Source organism: Halichoeres trimaculatus, unplaced genomic scaffold (genome assembly GCF_033239565.1).
Source record: "Halichoeres trimaculatus isolate MK-OKI-2021-1 unplaced genomic scaffold, fHalTri1.1 fHalTri1_scaffold_16, whole genome shotgun sequence".
NCBI classification, from domain to species: domain Eukaryota; kingdom Metazoa; phylum Chordata; class Actinopteri; order Labriformes; family Labridae; genus Halichoeres; species Halichoeres trimaculatus.
Genome location: NW_027437194.1, coordinates 10,413,420 through 10,432,467, shown reverse-complemented (window position 1 = coordinate 10,432,467; position 19,048 = coordinate 10,413,420). Strand labels below are relative to the sequence as shown.

Below are 19,048 nucleotides of genomic sequence, written 5' to 3'. Positions count from 1 at the left end.
TTTTAACTTAAAAATTTTTTTTTAGACCTTGTCCATTCTTCAGCTTTGACCTCATATTGCAAACACTGACCTGATTTTTTCCATTTCAGAGGTTTGAGGTCATACTCTGCCTCCTGAGACTCATCCACGCCCTCCCCTTATAGAGGCAGCTCATGCTGTGAGGGACGTGATGAGTTCATATTAAAACCACACACTGTGTTGTAAATTTGGGAACTCAGTGAATATTTATTAACACAGAAGAGGAACCAGAAACAGATTAACACTCGTAACTACCTGGTGAAATAAAAAACACGATTAAAGAGATAAATGAACCCCGGTGCCAAAACAAATCAATCATCCGTTAAAGGTAGAAAACGTGAGGAGTTAGAGTTGCAGTCAAATATTGACCAATTATCGTCCTTTTCATACTAAAATAAAGTCAAAGATCTATAAAAAGTTTAAAAAAGGAAGCTTATTTACAGCGTTAAAGACGTACAACAGGTTCATACAGGTGAGAGCCTCACAACTGATTGGTTCTTCTGAGAGAGAAGGGCTGTGATTGGATTAAGGCACTGTGGGAGCTGGCTGCTGATTGGTGAGAGGACGTCGGGGCTGGGGCTAAGAAAGGCTGAGAAAGCAGGGGAGGAGGCGGCGGAGGAGGAGGAGGTGAACACCTGGTGGACGCCATGAGGGGTGAAGGAGTGGGTGTGTCACAGGAGGAAGAGGGTGTGGAGGGTCCAGGGGTCACGGTGGTGCGGCTCAGAGGGTGCGGCGTCCGGTGCGGTTTGGTGGTGAGGGAGAGCGGCTGCAGCTGCTCGCCGTATGGAGACATGTGACCACCGTAGCAGGAGGAGTGAGTGTGTTCGGTGTGCGTCGAGGCTGGTGCGGCGGGTGAGGCCAGGGCAGTGGTGGGCGTGGCTGGGGAGTCCAGTGAGGAGGCGGGGCTTGCTTGGGAGAGGTGTGTGTGTGTGAGGTGGGAGGTGGTGTGAGGCTGCGTAAGGGTGGAGCGGGGTTGTGTGTTTGCAGTCTGTGTGAGAGGAGTGTGTGTGTGAGGCGTCTCCTCGGAGGGGGGGCGGGGTCTCTTCAGCTGCAGGGGGAAATCGTCCTCGCCTGAAACATGAAAACCAGATCAGAGTCAGGCAGGCGGGAATCATCCAATCAAAGAGGAAAGGCCTCATTTCATTCCTATTCCTCTCTGACTCTCAGAGCATCGCCTAAAAACACGACTCACCTTCCAGCTGAGTTTCACTCTTATTCCTCTTCCTCTTCTTCTTCTTCCCCTGCACAGAAACAGAACGTCAGGTAAGCGTGGGGTCTAAAGCAGGCTGTGTGACATGTCATGTGTGTAAGGATGAAAGTGGTGTGTGTGCAGCTGTACTGACGTAGTTGTCTCGAGCCGACCAGCCGGGGTAAAGTTTGGAGTGGAGGAGTCTTTCTTTTCGAGCCATCTCGTAATATTTGGCCTGTTCTTCTTTGGTCAGTGAATGCCACTGAGGAGCAAACAACACCTCAGTCAGTCAGCAGCTCTGGATATGAACTCAAATCAAGTCAAACACAAACATTTTCAACTCTGTTATCAAACCATCACTGCTTTGTTAGTGGTTTTTTTTCCCTCAAACATGCTGAAATAATGTGACTTTAGCCTCAAACTTTCATAACTAACTGTTATTCTTTTGTCATCAAGTACAAATAAATAACACGAATATTGACTTATCCCTCTTTTTTTTTTCAGAATTCACCTTTATCCTTAGGTTCTGGACTTAATTGAAAATTAAGAATTAAGTCAGAACTAGATTTAACATTTTAGTCAAAATTGTGACATTTTTCCATTTCTGACTTAAGTCTAGGAATTCAAACTTTGAGGTCAAAAATGACACTTTTTTCTGGGAATACTGATTTTAATAGAAATCTGGGAATTAAATCAATATTATTTAGAAATTTAGGAATAAAAGTTTTTTTTTTTGGGTATAAATTTTTGTCTACAGAAAAAAATTAAATTAAAAATTAAGAATCAAATCAGAATTTCAGAAAAAAAGAAATTATCTGACTATGATCAGTTATTACACTCAGAATTCTACATTTTCACCAAAATGACATGAGTGAAACTGTTTCTTTGTTGGACCTCTTACCTACTCTGAGGATTCAAACTGTGAATTCAGAACTGTCTTTTTATTTCTAAGAATCTAAATTCATAGTAACATGAGAGTAAAATTGCAATTCTAAGAGAAAAGACAATTTTCTGAATTTCAAGTCAATCGGATTAAAATGAGAAATTCATTTATAAAAGTTAAATTGCAGACTGTTAAGTCAAAATTCCAGGAAACAAGTTACAATCCTTGCATCGGAGTATTTGGATATTTTTCAGACTTTTAAATTTACTTTCAAATTTTTATTAGTTAACATCCAATTTTGATTCATTGGACTTTTAGAAAAAAATTACAGTTCTTGATTTTTTTCTTCTAACTTCAATCTGAGAATTCAAACAATTAAAAAAATGTTAATTTTTCTCTTTAACTTTACAATCTATTAGGGTTAATTTACTGATTCAGGGATAAAGCAGTACTCAGGACTTAGGAGTCAGACCTTCACTGTCAGTCAGGAATTCACTTATTTAAATCACTGACATAAAATTTAGATCTTAAAAACATAAATCTTTAATTAAAAAAAAAAAGTCATCATAGAAAAAAAAAATAAAAGTTCTGACTTGACCTCATATTCAAGTAAAAAGTTCAGGGACTTAAAATTAAAGTCTGAAAACTTGAAGTGTGTCTTTCATTTTAGTAAAGTTGTTGTAAAGAGATGCCTTACAAGTCGAGAAAAATATTTATTTCAAGATATTACATGAAAACAATGAGCCCTGGATTGTTTGAACTTGTTTAGTTTTCCGTATGAAGGTGCCATTCTTATCTCAAGATACTGAACAACTGCTGAGTAATAAGAGAGCTTCAGATGAGTGTTAAAGTCTGCTTAGATCACTGTTGGAGTCAGAGTAATCTGTTTTTCCTTTTGCAGAACTATTCTTTTTTCTTTCTAACACTTTGTCTAAATATAAAGATTATTTTATTTTAAGCCTGCAGTTGATATCGTGTCACTCTGATCTCAAACTAATAAACAACTTTTCTTCAGATACTCTGAGCTACACTTTTTTAACTCCTATAAAATCAGTTGTCTCTGATTCATGATTTTTTTCTGCATATTTTGGCACAGTTTTGTGTTTCCTAAATATAACAACTTCTTTCTGCCTAATCTGTGACTACATTCTGACGAGTAAGAAGCAGAAAGGGTTTAAAGGTGTGAAGGACTGACCCGTTGTCCCAGGATCTGGTTGATGGTGGCGCTCTCCTTCACTTTGCACTGAGCGACCACTTTGGGTCTCTCCTCCCTCATGTAGAGCATGAAGGCATTCAGCGGCTTCTTGATGTGCGGCTTCTTCTCCTCCTCCTCCTTCTCGGGCCTCTGAGCGTCCGACATAGACTTCCTGCTGGGCAATGTCTCAGGTTATGAGCAGTTCAATGACTCTTATAATTTTTTTTAGCTGAATTTGGAATGTTGCACAGTAAGATTATAATAATGTGAGATTTCAGGTTTATTCACCCTGGTTGGCTGCTGCATCCTGGCTCCTGCTTCACCACGGTGGGGACGATGGCAGGGTGAGGGATGGATGACTGAGTGGACTGCACCAAGCGTGAAGAGAAACCAGACAATAGGCTGCAAGGTAACACAAAAACATGGCGAGGTGAATAAAATGAAGCTACAACTTCATAAACTACCAGCCTCCAAAATTTCCTGGGTAGGATCACAGGTAGATCAATCAAATCACCCCAGGAACTAAATTTAGACCCTGGTTCCTGCAGTTGAAACACTCACCTGGGCACAGAGGGGTTCATGGCAAGAGCAGCAGGTGAGAATCCTCCTGCGATGGGATACATAGACTGCCCCTGTCTGCACACACACACAAACACACACATACACACACACACTCAGTTATCCTGTAGTTACATAAAGTTTGGATCCACTTGTGTGTGTTTCTGTTTCACTCACAGCAGTCCGAGGGGATGGGGGATCTGAGCCATGCCTCCAGGTGAGACCGGGTAGCAGGGGGTATGAGGAGACCTGGGCATACCTGCAGCACAGGTTAAATTCATCAGCCACTGAAGAACTGACACAGAGTGCTTAGAACATGGAGCACAGGTGAGTCTGAGGAGCTTTACCTGCTTCAGGTGAGAATCCAGGTGAGGGTCTCTGAGGGGAGAAGGCCTCAGGGCTGTAGGGGAGCAGCGGATGGAGGTGGGTCATGTGAGGGTGCTGCACCATCGGCACGTTGTTGGACTGTAAATACAAGGAGGTGAAAATGTAGTAGTGCCATCTGTCCACCAGGAGGCAGTACTTTCATTATCCTAACCTTACTCTTTGTCTCTTTCTGACTGAATTTTATGCTTTTAACATAAAGTCCTGCAACTTTTATCTCATGCACACATACATTTTTTTTTTAATCAGGCTCATTTTAAACAATTAATTTAGTCTTCCAACCCTCCTAAGTAATCAGGGCCATGATCGTCCTTTCAGGGTTAACTTTTTGCTTGATTTTTAATATGAAAATTATTTTAATATAATAATACAATTTTAGTTGTGTAACTCCACAAGAAATGATATTTATTAACAGTATATTGGGGGCAAACTGACCACCTTTTGAGGACACCAGGGGAGAAAATGTCCTCTAACAAAAACTGCTATAAGAACGTAACAGATTATTTTTTCTCTACTTTTTCCTCAATTCTCCCAAAAATCCAAATGAATCATTTATGTTTTTAGGTTTTCTTTTAAAAAATAGTTGTAACATTATAATCAAACAGGTATTTGAAGGGTTGAAATACTAAAAAAACATTAAATTTGATGACTAGAACGGAATTAAATTAAAATATTTGAAGAAAAGAAAAAAAGTATGTGTTATGTTTACATAGCAGCTTTGGGTAGAGAACATGTTTGTTCTCTAATGTCCTCAAACGGTTGTTAATTCAAGGGACTCATATTGGTTAAAGGGAAAAATCACTTCTTATCTAATCAATACAAAGAGTTTTCTATTCACACAACTTGTGCAACACATGTTAAGGTCAACCTTTTAGACAAACAATCTCTAAGAGGAAGTAAAATCGAGTCCAGGAAGCTGTTTCATGGGAAATCACTACCCCAAGTGATAACAAACAGGAAGTAGTTTATCTCATCATTAATTATCTGTATCAAAACATCGTGCACCCTCATCCCAAAGTGTTCTCCATCATGTAGACTGTACGCTCTACCTCCCCTTTTACAATGAGAAGGTGAAGGAGGTGTTACCAGGTGTGTGGGTGTTGGAGAGTCTCTCATCGTGGGTCTCCTCGGGTCGACCAGAGGCCACTGAAACGGGAGGTACTGTGGACACAGAGAATGTTTATGTCACAGTGTAGTGTTTTAAAACTTTATTCTAAATCCTGTAAGGACAAATGAACTGTTAGTTTCAGGATGGAAAAACCGAAGCAGGATCTTGAGGACAAACTTCCAGAAACATCCGAGAGAGCAGGATGTTGTGGTTAGAGCGGATCCACACACCTCTGATTACAGGTGAGATAACAGGGTTTAATGATGGTCAACTCACAAATGTTTACGTTCCTGCTGCTGCCACACTCACACACACACTTAAACTAACACACTGTCACACACACCCGCATCAACAAACGCTCACACACTCGACTCCTGAGGTGATGAGCTATGACGAGATCTCCACAACGCTGGAGGTCGACTTGAATCATCAGGAATAACACAGAAGGATTGTGGGGACTCTGCTTGCGCGTGTGTATGTGTGTGTATGTCAAGGGGGGTTGGGGTGTATCTGGGGCTCTACTTAGACAAAGAACAGAGTCCAGAACTTTTACCTCGCCCCGCCCCCTCTTGTCCCCTCCTCACGTAAACACGGTCCCTCTGCTGACCGAGCTGTCTGAAACCCTCCAACAGACCAAGCCACACACATTGGCACACACACACACACTCATATAGGGTCCCACAGGAAGAAGAGAGGCCTTTAGGACTCGTTGATCTGTGAGTGACGTCAACAGACTCACATGAGTGACCTCTGCTCCCCCAGCAGAAAAGGGAGAGAGACTAACAGGACTCTGATGAGGTGGTGAGGACTCAGTGGAGGCTGTGATGGAGTTATTAGAATAAATTTCATAACTATAAAAGGGTAATTATGAAGAAAAAATACAGAGTAAAATTTAAAATAAAAATAAGTAGAGCCATGACCCAACATTAGTCATGACTGTTGCCAATGTCGCTAGTTATAATGGCCAGTGTTGATGATTTCAGAGCAGAGCAGCTCTGGGGATGGGTACCTTTTCACATTTGAAACTATACGGTACCAATGCCCGGTACCTGGCAATCGGTACCGGTACTCAACGGTACCAAGTTTCGGTACTTTTTTGTGTTTATGTGGTAAAAAATATTAATTTGTGTAGTAATGAAATATTAAAAAATTTCAATTTAACAAATTTATTCTTCAATAACCTTGCAATGCTATATTCATGTCCAGCATGGAAAATCACCTACTCTTCCTCTCCTTCACAGTCACAAGGATGCATTTAGGTACCTAAACATGGTACCTTTTGGTTTTACATTAATCGATACCCGGTACTTTTGACAGAATTTGGTCGGTACCAGTAAAAGTACCTAATTCGGTACCCATCCCCAGCTAATGGTAGATTTGAAATGTCAACGTTAAGTTTTTACTACTCAGAATGGAAAAAGACATTTGTGAAAAAAAGAGCAATGGAAAAACATCAAAGTGATTACATGAGATCAAAGCAACAGAATGAAATAAAACTAAGAAGAAATCAAAGAGATAGAAATCAAAGCAATAGCATGCAATAAAAGCAACAGAAATACATCAAAGCGATAAAATTAGATCAAATCAACAGAATCAAAGTGATTGAATGAGATCATAGCAATAGAACAACATCAAAGGGATAAAGAAATTAAAAGTGGTCGAATGAGGTCAATGGGATCAAATGACATCGAAACAGTAGAATGAAATCAAAGCAATAGAACGATCTCAAAGCAACAGAAAAACATCCAAGGGATTAATGAAATCAAAGCATCAAAATGAAATAAAAGTAATGCAACAACATCAAAAAGATAAAAATAATTGAAAGCAATAGAATGAGACAAAAGGGATAGAATGACATCAAAAGAGTGGAATGGAAAGAAAACAATGACTTGAGAATGACTACATATAACATAATACATATATAGAACATAATTATAGCATGACAAAGAATGAGGATAGAAGACTAGAATGATAAAAAAAAATAGAGGAAAAAGTAGAATGTGATCATACGTTACTTTCAATGGCTAAGTTCATAATAAGTCAGAGAATGTAATCAAAGAAATAGAATGAAAGTAAAATAATAGAGTTTAATCAAAACAATAGAATGAGATCAAAGCAAAAAAAAAACAAAACTAGAAAGATAAAAATAAAAACAGTAGAACAACTTAAATCCTGCCCTCTGGGACTTTAAACGAGCTGTAATTGACTAAATTAACTGAGCTGTATTGAAGAAAACTTAAACTAGAGACTGAGACCATAAACCCATTACAAGAAGGTTACTGAGAGAATAAATCAGCTGAGGAGGAGGATGGTTTTCATTCTCAGCAGAGGGATGGCTTTATATACAGTCTATGGTAAAAAGAGTCATAAGGTTAAGCTGTTGCTTCCTGTCCATAAATATGTCGCTGATGCTCCTGTTCCTGGAGGAATTTCAATTATCTGTGCTATCACTCTGCAGAGAACCATCTCTAAACTTCTCCTAAAGACCGGATCACACCAGACGCTCCATGTGTGTGTGTGTTTTCACCCTGGATTATTCTCATCTCTATCTCATCTTGTTTTAATTCAGACAAACATAAAAAACCCCAAATGTGCACACGTCTCCGTTCTGCTGCATAAAACCCCATGACTATTTCTAACCACCCCCTGAACACACACACACACACACACACACACACACACACACGCACAGACACACACAGCTCCACAATGCAGCCTCATCCCCCCACTCTGAGGCCCGAGGAAGCTCTGGCTGAGAGACTAACTAAATCCAGCTGTTGGAAATACCAGGGAAATCTATGTACACACACACACATAGACACACACAGTCACACACACTCCGTTCCTGCACAATCAGAGTCTATTACTGAGGGAAGCATAAAATCAGTGTGTGACTCTGGAGGGGGGAGTTATTAGGCTCACTGCTGTTTACGAAACCCTGCACACAGAGAGCTCACAGAGACAAAGAAGAAAAGAGGAGAGAGTTTAAGGTTCAGCAGAAATGAACTGAAGTCTGATATTCAAAACATTAAGTTTATAACTGGGTCAGGATTTCACAATGAAGAGTCTCATAAGCTGGAAAGGATGACAAAATATCAGAATCTCTTATTACCATATTATCCTGATAACAAATCTGCAGTACGACATTTAATGGGATATTTAGAAAACAAACTAAAACAAATAAAGGCTTTCTGTGGTTAGTGAGGTTAAAGTCTTTCTGCTAACTTCAGCCTCTGCATCTCTGCTTAAATCTTTAATCTCCTAATTTCAGGCCTTTCTTTCTTAAGACAGAACAACTCAGTTCTCACAACATTACTGCTTTATCCTTGTAACACATTATGACTTCTTTTCTCCAAACATTACTTTTGTTTTTTCCAAATTTATTCTTGTAACATTACAACTTAAGATTAAAACTTGCAACTGTTTCCCTCAAAACATTCACACTTCATTCTCAAAACATTTTGACCTAATCTTGGAACACTGAGACCTTATTCACTAACATCTTGTAGCATTATCTTGCACCATTACAGCTTAAATCTCAAAACATTTTAAATGAATTTTCTGACATTCCAACTGTATTTTTTAACATTGTAGCGTTACAGTTATATTCTTGAAACATATCTACTCTATCCTTGTAACATTTGGACTTAATTCTAAAAACTTGAAAAATTACGACTAATCTAGTGAGGTTGATAATTTCTTGGGACTTTATGGCTTTATTCATGTAACTAAGAGTTTTTTGCTGTAGTAACATCACAACTTTGTCTTGAAACATTCTAATTAAGGGTTATGGTTTCCGCATGAGAGTGACACACTGAAGTGAGACAAGCAGGATCACGTAGTTTTTATTCTTTTTTAACCCCACTGCAATTTCATGCAGTGGGGTGTAAAAATTGATCTCCGATGAATCATATCAATGCCAGTATTTTTGTACTTTCGACGAAGTTAAGAGTTTCAGATGTGCATGAATGTCCATGAAGCGTGTGAAAATTGCAGTTAAACCAAGCTTTAATGTTGTACAGTTCTGACTTTATTCTTGTAACATTACACCCTGTCGTTGTAGGGTTATGACTTTATTCCCGAAACTTTTGAAATAAATCTTCAAACATTCCAACTTTATTCCTGACATCTCGTAACAACACTGCCCAATCCAGTAAAGTTCGGACTTTATTCCAAAAATGTTTTTGTCTTGAAAATCAAGCATTGTGACATTTTTTTCTAATAAAATCTCTCAACATCTTGACTTAATCTTTGAATGTTCCAACCTAGTTCTTATAATATATGATGTTTGTCTCACAGCTTTAAAAAAATGCTGTGCCACGTGGCGCAATGTTTTGCGACACAGCAGGTCCTACTGATTTTTTTTTTTTTGTAGACTGCAAAATTCTCTCCAAGGTCGCTGTTAGAAGTAGCTTTTGGAAATGAAAGGCATCAGGGAATCTGTGAATCTCAAAAATATGTTAATCCCGGTGATGAAGCGTTGTAAAGGTCTGATGGTCTCTGTAAAGACTTTTGTTTCGTCATCTACTCCCAGTATGTTTTTCCTGCTGTCCTGTGGCCCTGGCTCAAACTTTTCAAACCCTGCCTCACTAACCTGCCTCGGCATTTAAAACATAATCAGTTTGTTCTTTTCCATAAGAAGAGGACTGGCTAAAATAGGAAATGTGTGCTGAATATTTATTTCACTTTGGATACACCAGCTAAGTGTGTATGTTTGTTTATGTTTGCATGTATATAGGAGCGTGTATGTATGTTTAAGTTTGTTTCTTTTAGACGGGTCATCCTCTTGGTATTTTAAGACTCTGCAGACAATGTCGGGTAAACAGAGGAATTCTGGGATTGTTCACTCTGCTGAAAGAGAGCAACTTTAACTAAACATCAGTCCCAGCTACAGCTACACACACACACACACACACACAGATGGTCAGCTTTGTCAACACGGACCTTTTTAAATAGAGAGCGAGTTTAAAGCGTGACGCCTGACATTTCCTGCATGATCGACACTCACACACATACCTGCAGCTTATCTCCACCGTGCTGTGGACATTCACGGCTGCTCAGGTGTGACGCAGGTATAGAACTGGCCGTGTGTTCATGTGTGTGCAAGAGTGTGTGCTTGACTGATTTTTAGAGTCAGTAAAGCTTCTTTTCCTCTTTACACTTCATGGCACAATTTTACACACTCTGAGGAAACGTGTAAACAGATAATCCATTGCGTAGAGCTGGCATCGGATGAATGTCAGGGATATTCTGTTTATTTTTCGGATGCTTTTAGGTTTAAAGCAAAAAAACTCAAACAGCTCTTCATAGAAGAAAAGACTAGCTTCACAGTGATGTCCATGTATTATGGCACTACGTAGGAATCCAGGTGCAACCACAATCCAATCACAGGCCATAAATATTGCAAGATGCTCTTATTGCTAGGAGTGGAAGAAAAAAATTGAAACTCGATATTTTGGAGATTTTTTCAAAATCAGGATTCTTTGTCAACAAACCATGTTTTTTTTTTCAAATTCAAATTCTTCATTTCAGTCTTTGTTAATAAACTGGATTGGGAAAAAAGTTACCACTTTTCTCCAGCAGAGGGTGAAATATTTCTTTCGGACTCATGTGATGTGCAATTTATATGAAAATATGGCTCCTGAATTAGTCTGTAGACATTATCATCGCCATTTAACTCTTTCACATGGTCTGGTGTTAAAAAAGCAAACTAAAAATTGCAAAATTCATACATATAAAACAATAGCAATTTCAAATGAATGGGCGCCCCGAAAATTGTGAAAGAATTGAATCACAAAAATAGTATATTGTCCCAGCCCTACTCATTACCGTAACTCTTTTACTATTTGAGCAAGAGAAAAAAAACAAACAGTTCCTGAAAGAGGACTGAAGTGTTACTGAAATTTAAGCAGTTATTGCTTCTTACGGAGTATAGTCTGTAATTTTCTGATTTTATACAACAGATGCTAAGCTGGACTTGTGATTTTATCTTCTTCTTTTAAAACTAAGCAGACTCCATTCACAAAAACACATTTTTAAGCTCATGCATGCAGATTTCTCACTTGTGTTCAATGTGTCATTACAATCATTTCATCACTTCCCAATCTAAAAGCACCTCTTAACATGTAAAGGTATGTTTTCTGACATTTCTGCCTCCTTTTCTGTCTTGAAATCAAACTTAAGCTCACGGCAGAGTCTCCCTGCAGGGACAGGAGTCAGGTTCAACAAGGAGGCTGCAGACAGGTTGTCTACATGCAGCCTCCTGCTTCCTGCCCGTGCACACGAGTACAGTAAACAGCCTGTATTATGGTTCAGGTAGTGTCCGGCTAACTGTGGCTTGTTTACCTTGACTCGCCTTCAGACTGGCAGGCGCATGTCCTCCTCCTGTCCCCCATAAACACACCTAACGCTCCTGCTTAGAGTACACAAGGTCTCCATTGTGTGCCGAGAAATGTGAGGGAGGAGGAAGAGGAGGAGTGACTGTGTTGTCTCAAGGCAACATGCAGCCTGAGCGCAAACAATCAGCCAGACGGCTGCAGTGAAAACCTCAGCGAATGTGTGTGTGTGTGTCCGCAGAAGCCACAGGCAGTGTGTGGTGTATAATGAGGTGTAACGACACCCCTGTGGAGCCATGCATTAGGACCATTCAGGACCTGCTAATGACAACAATGACCCACTAACACAGGGGGAGGGCGGTACAAGGCTGAGGAATGCAGGTGTGTGTTTGTGTGTGTGTGTGGTGGGAGCTTAGGGGGTGGCTGCATGTGTGTCTGGGCTGAATAGTGTCACAACAAACCCGAGGAAGACAGGAAAATTTATCCTGTGATATCTCCAAGAGTGTCACCAACCCCCCTGCAGTTATTCATGAACGTTTAAGGTTTTTTAACGACTGAGTAAAACTATAAGTGAAACGAGCAGTAATGACCGAAATGTTACACTTCAGAGAAGTTTAAGCACTGAAGTTCTTGTTTTATTCCCAGTAGACTCTGGTTGTTGGTTTAAGTTTTGTTTTCTCGTCTACCAATCGCAAACTGTTCTCTGTACTCTTACTGCTTCAACTCCTCTCTGTGCCAACGAGGCACTTTTCAGATTAGTGTTGATGAGAGTTACTGCATTAAACCATCTCACAGTATCCAGTATAATCCATGCTGAGCTTCCACAAAGCTGCAGGGAATGGGAAATTGGGCAACACGCTGTCAATCCCACCATGCAGCAGCAGCAGCTAATCTGCAGCCAAGCGCTCATTCCTGCTGCAGACCGAGTCCGGGCCTGTTTTACCCTGTACCATAACACACCACCTTATCATAACAGGCTGCAGGCTGTTGTCTCACACACAGATAAACACACACACACACAGGGAAACGCACAACTGCACAAAGACAGCACTCGGGACAATGGTGAGTCAGTGGTAACCAAGTCTTTATTGCACAACAATGTAAAGCAGCTCGAAGCTGTTGTTGTGAGCCGGGCGAGTCGGTTTAAGTTACGAAGAAGTTATTAACCATGACGTCAGCGTCTCAAGAAGACACAGAAACTCTGTGACACCAGAGAGTCTGAGGATCTGCATAAAACCAGACTTCATTCTCTGGATTTATCTCTTATCCCTCGTGGTTTTTATCAGATCTACTCCTTGCTTTGTTTACTCCAACTCCCTAAAATCCTCAGGTGGATCTTTTCTATTTCTAAAAAAACAAACCATGCTGCGCTGAGACCACCTGCATGAGAGCGTGTTTGGTGCACGTTTGTCTTCTTACCGTCCTGGCGCCGGATGTGAGGGCTCCATTGGCGAGGTAGGGGCTGCAGAGGTTACCGAGGTCGGGGAACATGAAGAGGGGATACCCAACATACGGAGAAGGGGCGAAGAGACCTCCTTCCTGCCGCCTCCTCAGAGCTGATAGTCAAAACAGAAACACATAAAAAATAATCAGATTAAATAAAAAGAGAACATGAACAAAGATGGATGTTCAGACTAAACGTGTGCTGTGAAATCTGATCAAAACACTTGGTTCATAAAATAGCGTGAGGTCTTCACTAGGTCTTCAACTTTCTGAAATGATAAGGTCATCACAAAAGGACTCTTGACTCCTTCACAACACAGTAGTTGGAGGAGCGGGGCCTCAAACACTAAGGTCTGTCAATAGCCCCGCTCCTGACAGGCTTTAGAGGACTGGCCAATCAGAGTGAAGGGGGTTTTGTGGAGTGGTGAGCCTTATAGTTCAGCAGCTAAACAAAGTATTTCAGACAGGCTGAAATGAGAGTTTAACAAAACTCCAGGGAAAAAAATAGACATTTTAATGAGCTGTAAAGATACTATGGGAGCAACAGAGGGACAAAATAAGGACTAAAAATAAACAACACCCCTTCTTTAAAGTGACTACTGTTCTTCTAGTTATCCATCTTAATTTACAATCTTGACACTTTAGTTGGCCTTAGGGTCTCTAATAAGAATAAGAATAAGAATAAGAATAATAAAAATAATAATACCTGTCCTATAAAACCTTGTAAGTAGGCTCAGCAAAATTCAATTAATCTCTTTTCAGTCACCAGTCTGGTGTACCTTGAGGATCTATCCTTGATCCTCTTTGGTTCTACTTTTAAATACTACTTCCTCAGAAACATGGTGTCTCTTTTCATTCATATGCAGATGACACAAAATGACCGAAGTTATTAAAAGACTTTACAAAGTTGCCTGAACTCTCACATTTAATTCATATAAATGCCTGGTTCCTTTATTTTGCTGAAAGAAAAGTTCCTCAAAGCAGGGGGCGATAACTAGTCTGTGTTTTTCGTAAGACAAGTGGAACCAGTTCCTCTGTGATGCAGATGAATAACTGGTATTTGAATGCACCTTATCAGGACAGCTGGGCTGGACACTGTGATTCACCCTGAGCCAGTGCGATGGAGATAAAATCAGGGGTGCTTTAAAGGTGCAAAACGGTGAGACGATTTCTGAGTGGATGATTCTTAGGTCCACTAGTGCTGGGTGAGAAGGTTCAGACTCATTTCTACATTTTTACAATTCTACCAGATCTGTGTTTGGTACATCTCGGCTCAGGTATCTGATGGGGAAGGGATGTTTTGGGACATATTTACTGAAATTTTACAACCTTTAAATGCAGTCCTGAAAATGTCCGGGCATTACCAAGATAAAGGCATGTGAAAAACACCTTAGTCTGCCAATGCCCGGGGATAAAAAAAAATAAGTCTGTGAAACATTGTGTTTGTACACAGATGAAAATTGTTTAGAGTGATTAGTTCCTTTTCACTACCTAGTGCTCTTTCTGTTCTTGTGTTTGCATCAGGGATAGTTCCTTGACATGTTGTTGTTACACTAACCCAGTAAGACCTCCTCCTGCTGCGCACTCTACCCACACTGAATGGACTACTTCCAGGAGTTGAGAACACCTCGAATACAGATAATCCCTCTGTGAGTGTTGCATGTGTAAAAAGACGAGTCCAGACAATGACAGGACCCGACTGTGAGGAGATTACACAGACTCAAAATATGAAAGTTGATGCACCTTTACTGTAGAGAAGCTTCTGCATACCAAGAAACAAAGCTTGCACCAACCATATGTCGTCATAAAATACAGAGGGTAAATGAGTCAAACACCTGACAGATCTGAAAATATTGACCTCTCTCTACTTTTGGACCAGAGGGTCCGGGAACTTTTAGCTCCTGTTAAAACATCTCTCAGAAAAGAAATGGTTCCTGTATCACATTGCTTGTTTGACCACGGGGTTGAAGACTTGGATAGATGATGCAAAACAGCACCAGACCCGTGAAGGGCAGTAAGACAACAACGAAGGCCTTTCAGCAAAAATGGCATGATAGAAGGAGACAGAGAAGCACCATAGTTAGCCTGTTAGCATGAGTGATACTCAGCCTGTGCTGGTTTTGATGGTGCTTTATTTCACTGCAGATGGATTTGCTGACTCGTGAAAGGAGACAAGCCATCTAAAGTGGGTCTGAGAAGTTTCTAAAAGCCTGAAACAGCTTGGAGCAGAGAAACAACGGACTAAGCGCTCCTCTGTCTACAGCCTGAAGATGGCAGAGATGGAGCTGTGTTTTAGCTTCAAAAGGAGCCCATTGATTGAGGACTTTGAGTGGGATGCATCCTTCTCAAACAGCTTAAGATCATCTTCAAATACTGGTTTGATGAGATTATTAGGCATATACATATGTATATGTATAAAACTTAACTAGGATGCATTCTCCAGGACTTCTTGTGTATTTTAACTTTGAAACTGGAACACCAGGATCTAATAGACACATTTACACTATCAGGCTCAAAGAAAACCATTGTTGATGAGTATTTAAACCAATCACAGTTTCACGTCATCTTATCGTGGACATAAGACACTGTGGCTGCTTCACCATGCAAAACTTTCGCCTTAAAGCTCCTAGAACTCAATAAAGTGCTACCCCACAGGTCACGCCGTTTTCAGAGAGTCAAAACACAAATTTTGTTTCCTAACTCTCTACCACACCTTAGTTAGCCCCTCCAGTTGTTTTGCCTTGCAGCAGTTCACAAGCATCACCCTGGATGCCTTTTGTGAATTGTAACTTAACAATTACTGTAACTGCAAGTGAGGAAGGATCAATACAAGAGAAATCAGAGAACGCTGAACTGTGCAGGACATTAAGGATGATCTACAGTGGTACAGTAGTGCACTGTACCAGTTAGGATTTAGTCCAATTATACCGAAAAATAGTTTGATATAATTTTTTCTAACACATGATTAATTTGTTTTATGGATGCTTTGAAGGCTGATTCAACAAAAAAACGACTAATGCCTCTTAAACCTGATAAGTGTTATGGTAACTTTGGCCACCTCTGTAGTTGAGGAACCACTGCCCTGCATTGTGGAAATATACTCAAGATAAAGAACTGACCTTCTTCAAACAGCAGACTTTGCCTGGCCCGGGTCTCCAGATCTGGATTTGTCCTCGGACGTCTGTCTGCCTACAGGGACCACAAACATAAACGTAAACAAAGACCGGAGTCAGTGTGGACCCATCAGCTGATTCAGAAAAGTTACCTGTCCCAGTTTACTCACCTCTGAGTCCGAGCTGCTGTTCTCCGACTCGTTGACCAGAGAGGACTTGACATCGTCCAGATCCCGCTCGGCGGCCACATTCCTCTTCTCCTCCTGTTCCCCTTCGTCTTTGAAAGCGATCAGCTCGTCATGTGCTCCCAGGTCGTCTCCATCTGCCCCGTTCAGCTGCGGCATGTTTGGACCTTAGCTGCAACAGCTAACAGCACAGGGGGAGTTGAAACCGCATTCACGTGCCAACAGGATAATCGGAAAAATTCGATTCGGGCTAGTAAATTGTCTCCCACAAGTCGTATTCAAACTCTGAAAGTGACGCTTCAGTTTGCGTTACATACAATCACCTTCAAACACTGACTTAAATAATATTTACAATTTTTTAAGCGTATTTTTGCTACAATAAGTCAGTGTCGGTCCATTGTTTACTCATAATGACTAAATGTGTCTCACGGAAACTAAATCAAGACACATTTTAACTGCTTCTTCTGTAGTCGCACATCACGACTGGAAGCACTAAAGCACAAAAGAATCGAACTTTAAAAATCCGAGCACCAGAAAAGCACGTGAATGTAGCGTCATAAAACAGTCTACAATGTTGAAAAATCTCGTACAAAATATTCAGCTAATGCCAACGAAGTGAAAAACAGCCTTCATGCACAGTCAATGATAATTTGAATGATTTATTTTGTACCTGTTGCTTTTAAAGCACCAAGAACAACCCTTAAAAATGAGCTAACAGGCTAACTAGCTACCTGATGCGTTCACGGACGCGTCACTCTCTGGTGTCGATCTCCTTAGGTGTTTAAGCAGTCTCTGCGCGTTTTTCCAAAAACAGAAGAGTCCATAAAAAGTTATAAACTGTCATTAAACTGTCCAGGTGGGTTATAAAAGATGATAGAAATCACTCATGAACAGCTCAATAGCGCTGACATTATAAAAACAGCCGCTCTCCGTTCGCACAGTCCGAAAAGTTTACCGTCTGTGCAGTTAGTCCGCTGGTAGAAGAAGAGGCCGTTTAGATTTAAATCCTTCACGTTTATCCAAAATAGAAGATGCATAGCTCCTGGGAAAGCTTTTCTACATCGACAGTTTCCGCATTTTTCAATCTTTGCTGATTCAAGACGTTTCGTGGAGGCTCGCGGTGTGGAGGCGTGGGAAACCGTCGGGCTGGAGTGGAAGGAAAAGACTGCGGGGCTGACGGAATACACGGCGGGTGGGGGGGGACCGGGGCTCCGCACAGACTCCAGATCAGTTTAGAAAACACACTCCTGCGCCTGCGCAGCACGAACGCAGTGAGCCGTGCTGATCCTGGATCAGACACAACAGGTTGATCCCGTTTGTTTGCAGAGGAGGCACAAAGAGGAGGGAGGAGGAGTTTAGATGGACAAAAAGGACACTTTTAGACCTTAAAGGAGCAGTAAGACACTTTTCTGACCCGATGACCCGGGGAGAGAGCATTTCTGGACTAAATTTCACACAATGCTGACTTTTGTTGAGTCAAAGTAGTAATACTATAGTGTTTCAAAAATCCACAAAGGATATTTATTGTACTTCCTGAACTATTCTTTTAACTGAGGGTAAATAGATATCGGTGGAAAACTCAAACTTTTCTACAATATCTTGAAATAAAAAAAAACTCTAGAAGATATTTTTTTTTTTACCTCTGTCAACTCAACTTTAAAAATGCCAAAAGTCATGTTTTACTAGTTTTGAATCTTATCCTCATGTCTTAACATGTGCAGTACATCTTCACAATCTCATTAAATCCTCTCATATGTGAAAAAAATATCTACAAATTTCACACTTGTATTTTGATTATGTGCATATTGCTCATAGTTTAATGGTTCTATATGTTTTTGTTTTGTTTTGTTTTTCTGGTATCTTTGCTGGTATGTTTTGACTTTTTATAGTTGGTAAATATCTCTAAGTACTTTTTTTTATAAACACTTAAGCATATGTGGTCATTCTGCACCTCTCTTTAAGACTGTTGCATTCAGTTTCAATTGTTTTAAGTTTCATTCTGAGAATTTAGCATCTCTATTAGCTCTTTTGCATGTCTTTGTGAAGCAAAATAAAAAATTTACATAAACATGAATCAGCTTAGTCATCATGAAATAAAAAAAGTGTGTGTACCAAGTGAGTAAAATAAAGTATTTTCAGTTCACTGCACCCATACACACTTAGTTCTTGAGTTTCAGCTGCAGTACACAATAACAGGTCAGCTGCAGGTCAACACCATGGCCAGCTGTAACAACCATGGAGGGAAAACATGTGTTCTGTCCATCAACACGGCTGCAGGACTTTACACACATGACAGTGAACTTCACACAGTGACAAACTGAGAGAGCAAAGAGACAATGAGACAATGAGAAGGGGGGAATTTAAAGATAACTTATAACAACTAATGAAATTCTGCATAAAAGATGTGTAAAAGTTAGTTTATGTCTTTTGTAGTATCTAAATAAACTGTTGTTGAACATCATGTTCATGTTCTGTCCCTCAGGTCTAGTCAAGATGTCTTTCTTTAGATATCAGTGATTTATTGAACAACTGGGAATAGCTAGAATAAGTCTCTGAATTAACATTCTTAATCGTGTATTCCTACTGTATCATATCAAATCATATCCATTTGTGTTGTGTACCATAGAGTCATATCAA

At 40.2% G+C, this 19,048-nt stretch overlaps 1 protein-coding gene across 2 annotated transcripts; it reads right to left on the bottom strand.

Moving 5' to 3' along the window:
- Window positions 1–212: 212 nt before the first annotated feature.
- On the bottom strand, window positions 213–17,602 carry LOC141805935 (transcription factor 7-like 1-B). Of its 2 annotated transcripts, none has more exons than XM_074691192.1 (13): window positions 17,143–17,602; window positions 16,397–16,592; window positions 16,233–16,302; window positions 13,090–13,226; window positions 5,314–5,388; window positions 4,191–4,308; window positions 4,021–4,102; window positions 3,847–3,921; window positions 3,574–3,687; window positions 3,286–3,457; window positions 1,362–1,469; window positions 1,211–1,259; window positions 213–1,089 (listed from the first exon to the last, which is right to left on the bottom strand). In XM_074691192.1, the coding sequence occupies exons 2-13, from the start codon at window positions 16,568–16,570 to the stop codon at window positions 500–502; spliced, it is 1,764 nt and encodes a 587-aa protein (XP_074547293.1). In that variant the 5' UTR covers window positions 16,571–16,592; window positions 17,143–17,602; the 3' UTR covers window positions 213–499. The 2 variants fall into 2 exon arrangements, with proteins under 2 accessions (XP_074547293.1, XP_074547295.1); XM_074691194.1 differs by having other exon boundaries at window positions 17,367–17,602.
- Window positions 17,603–19,048: the final 1,446 nt, after the last annotated feature.

What these genes read in the sequence shown, in the direction of transcription:
- LOC141805935 (XM_074691192.1), bottom strand. Translation starts at nt 16,570, where the DNA reads ATGCCGCAGCTGAACGGGGCAGATGGAGACGACCTGGGAGCACATGAC. An exon ending in TCACATCCGGCGCCAGGACG is followed by an intron (nt 5,389 to 13,089) that starts GTAAGAAGACAA and finishes CTGTGTCCACAG; the next exon opens with TACCTCCCGTTTCAGTGGCC. An exon ending in ACCAGATCCTGGGACAACGG is followed by an intron (nt 1,470 to 3,285) that starts GTCAGTCCTTCA and finishes TTTGCTCCTCAG; the next exon opens with TGGCATTCACTGACCAAAGA.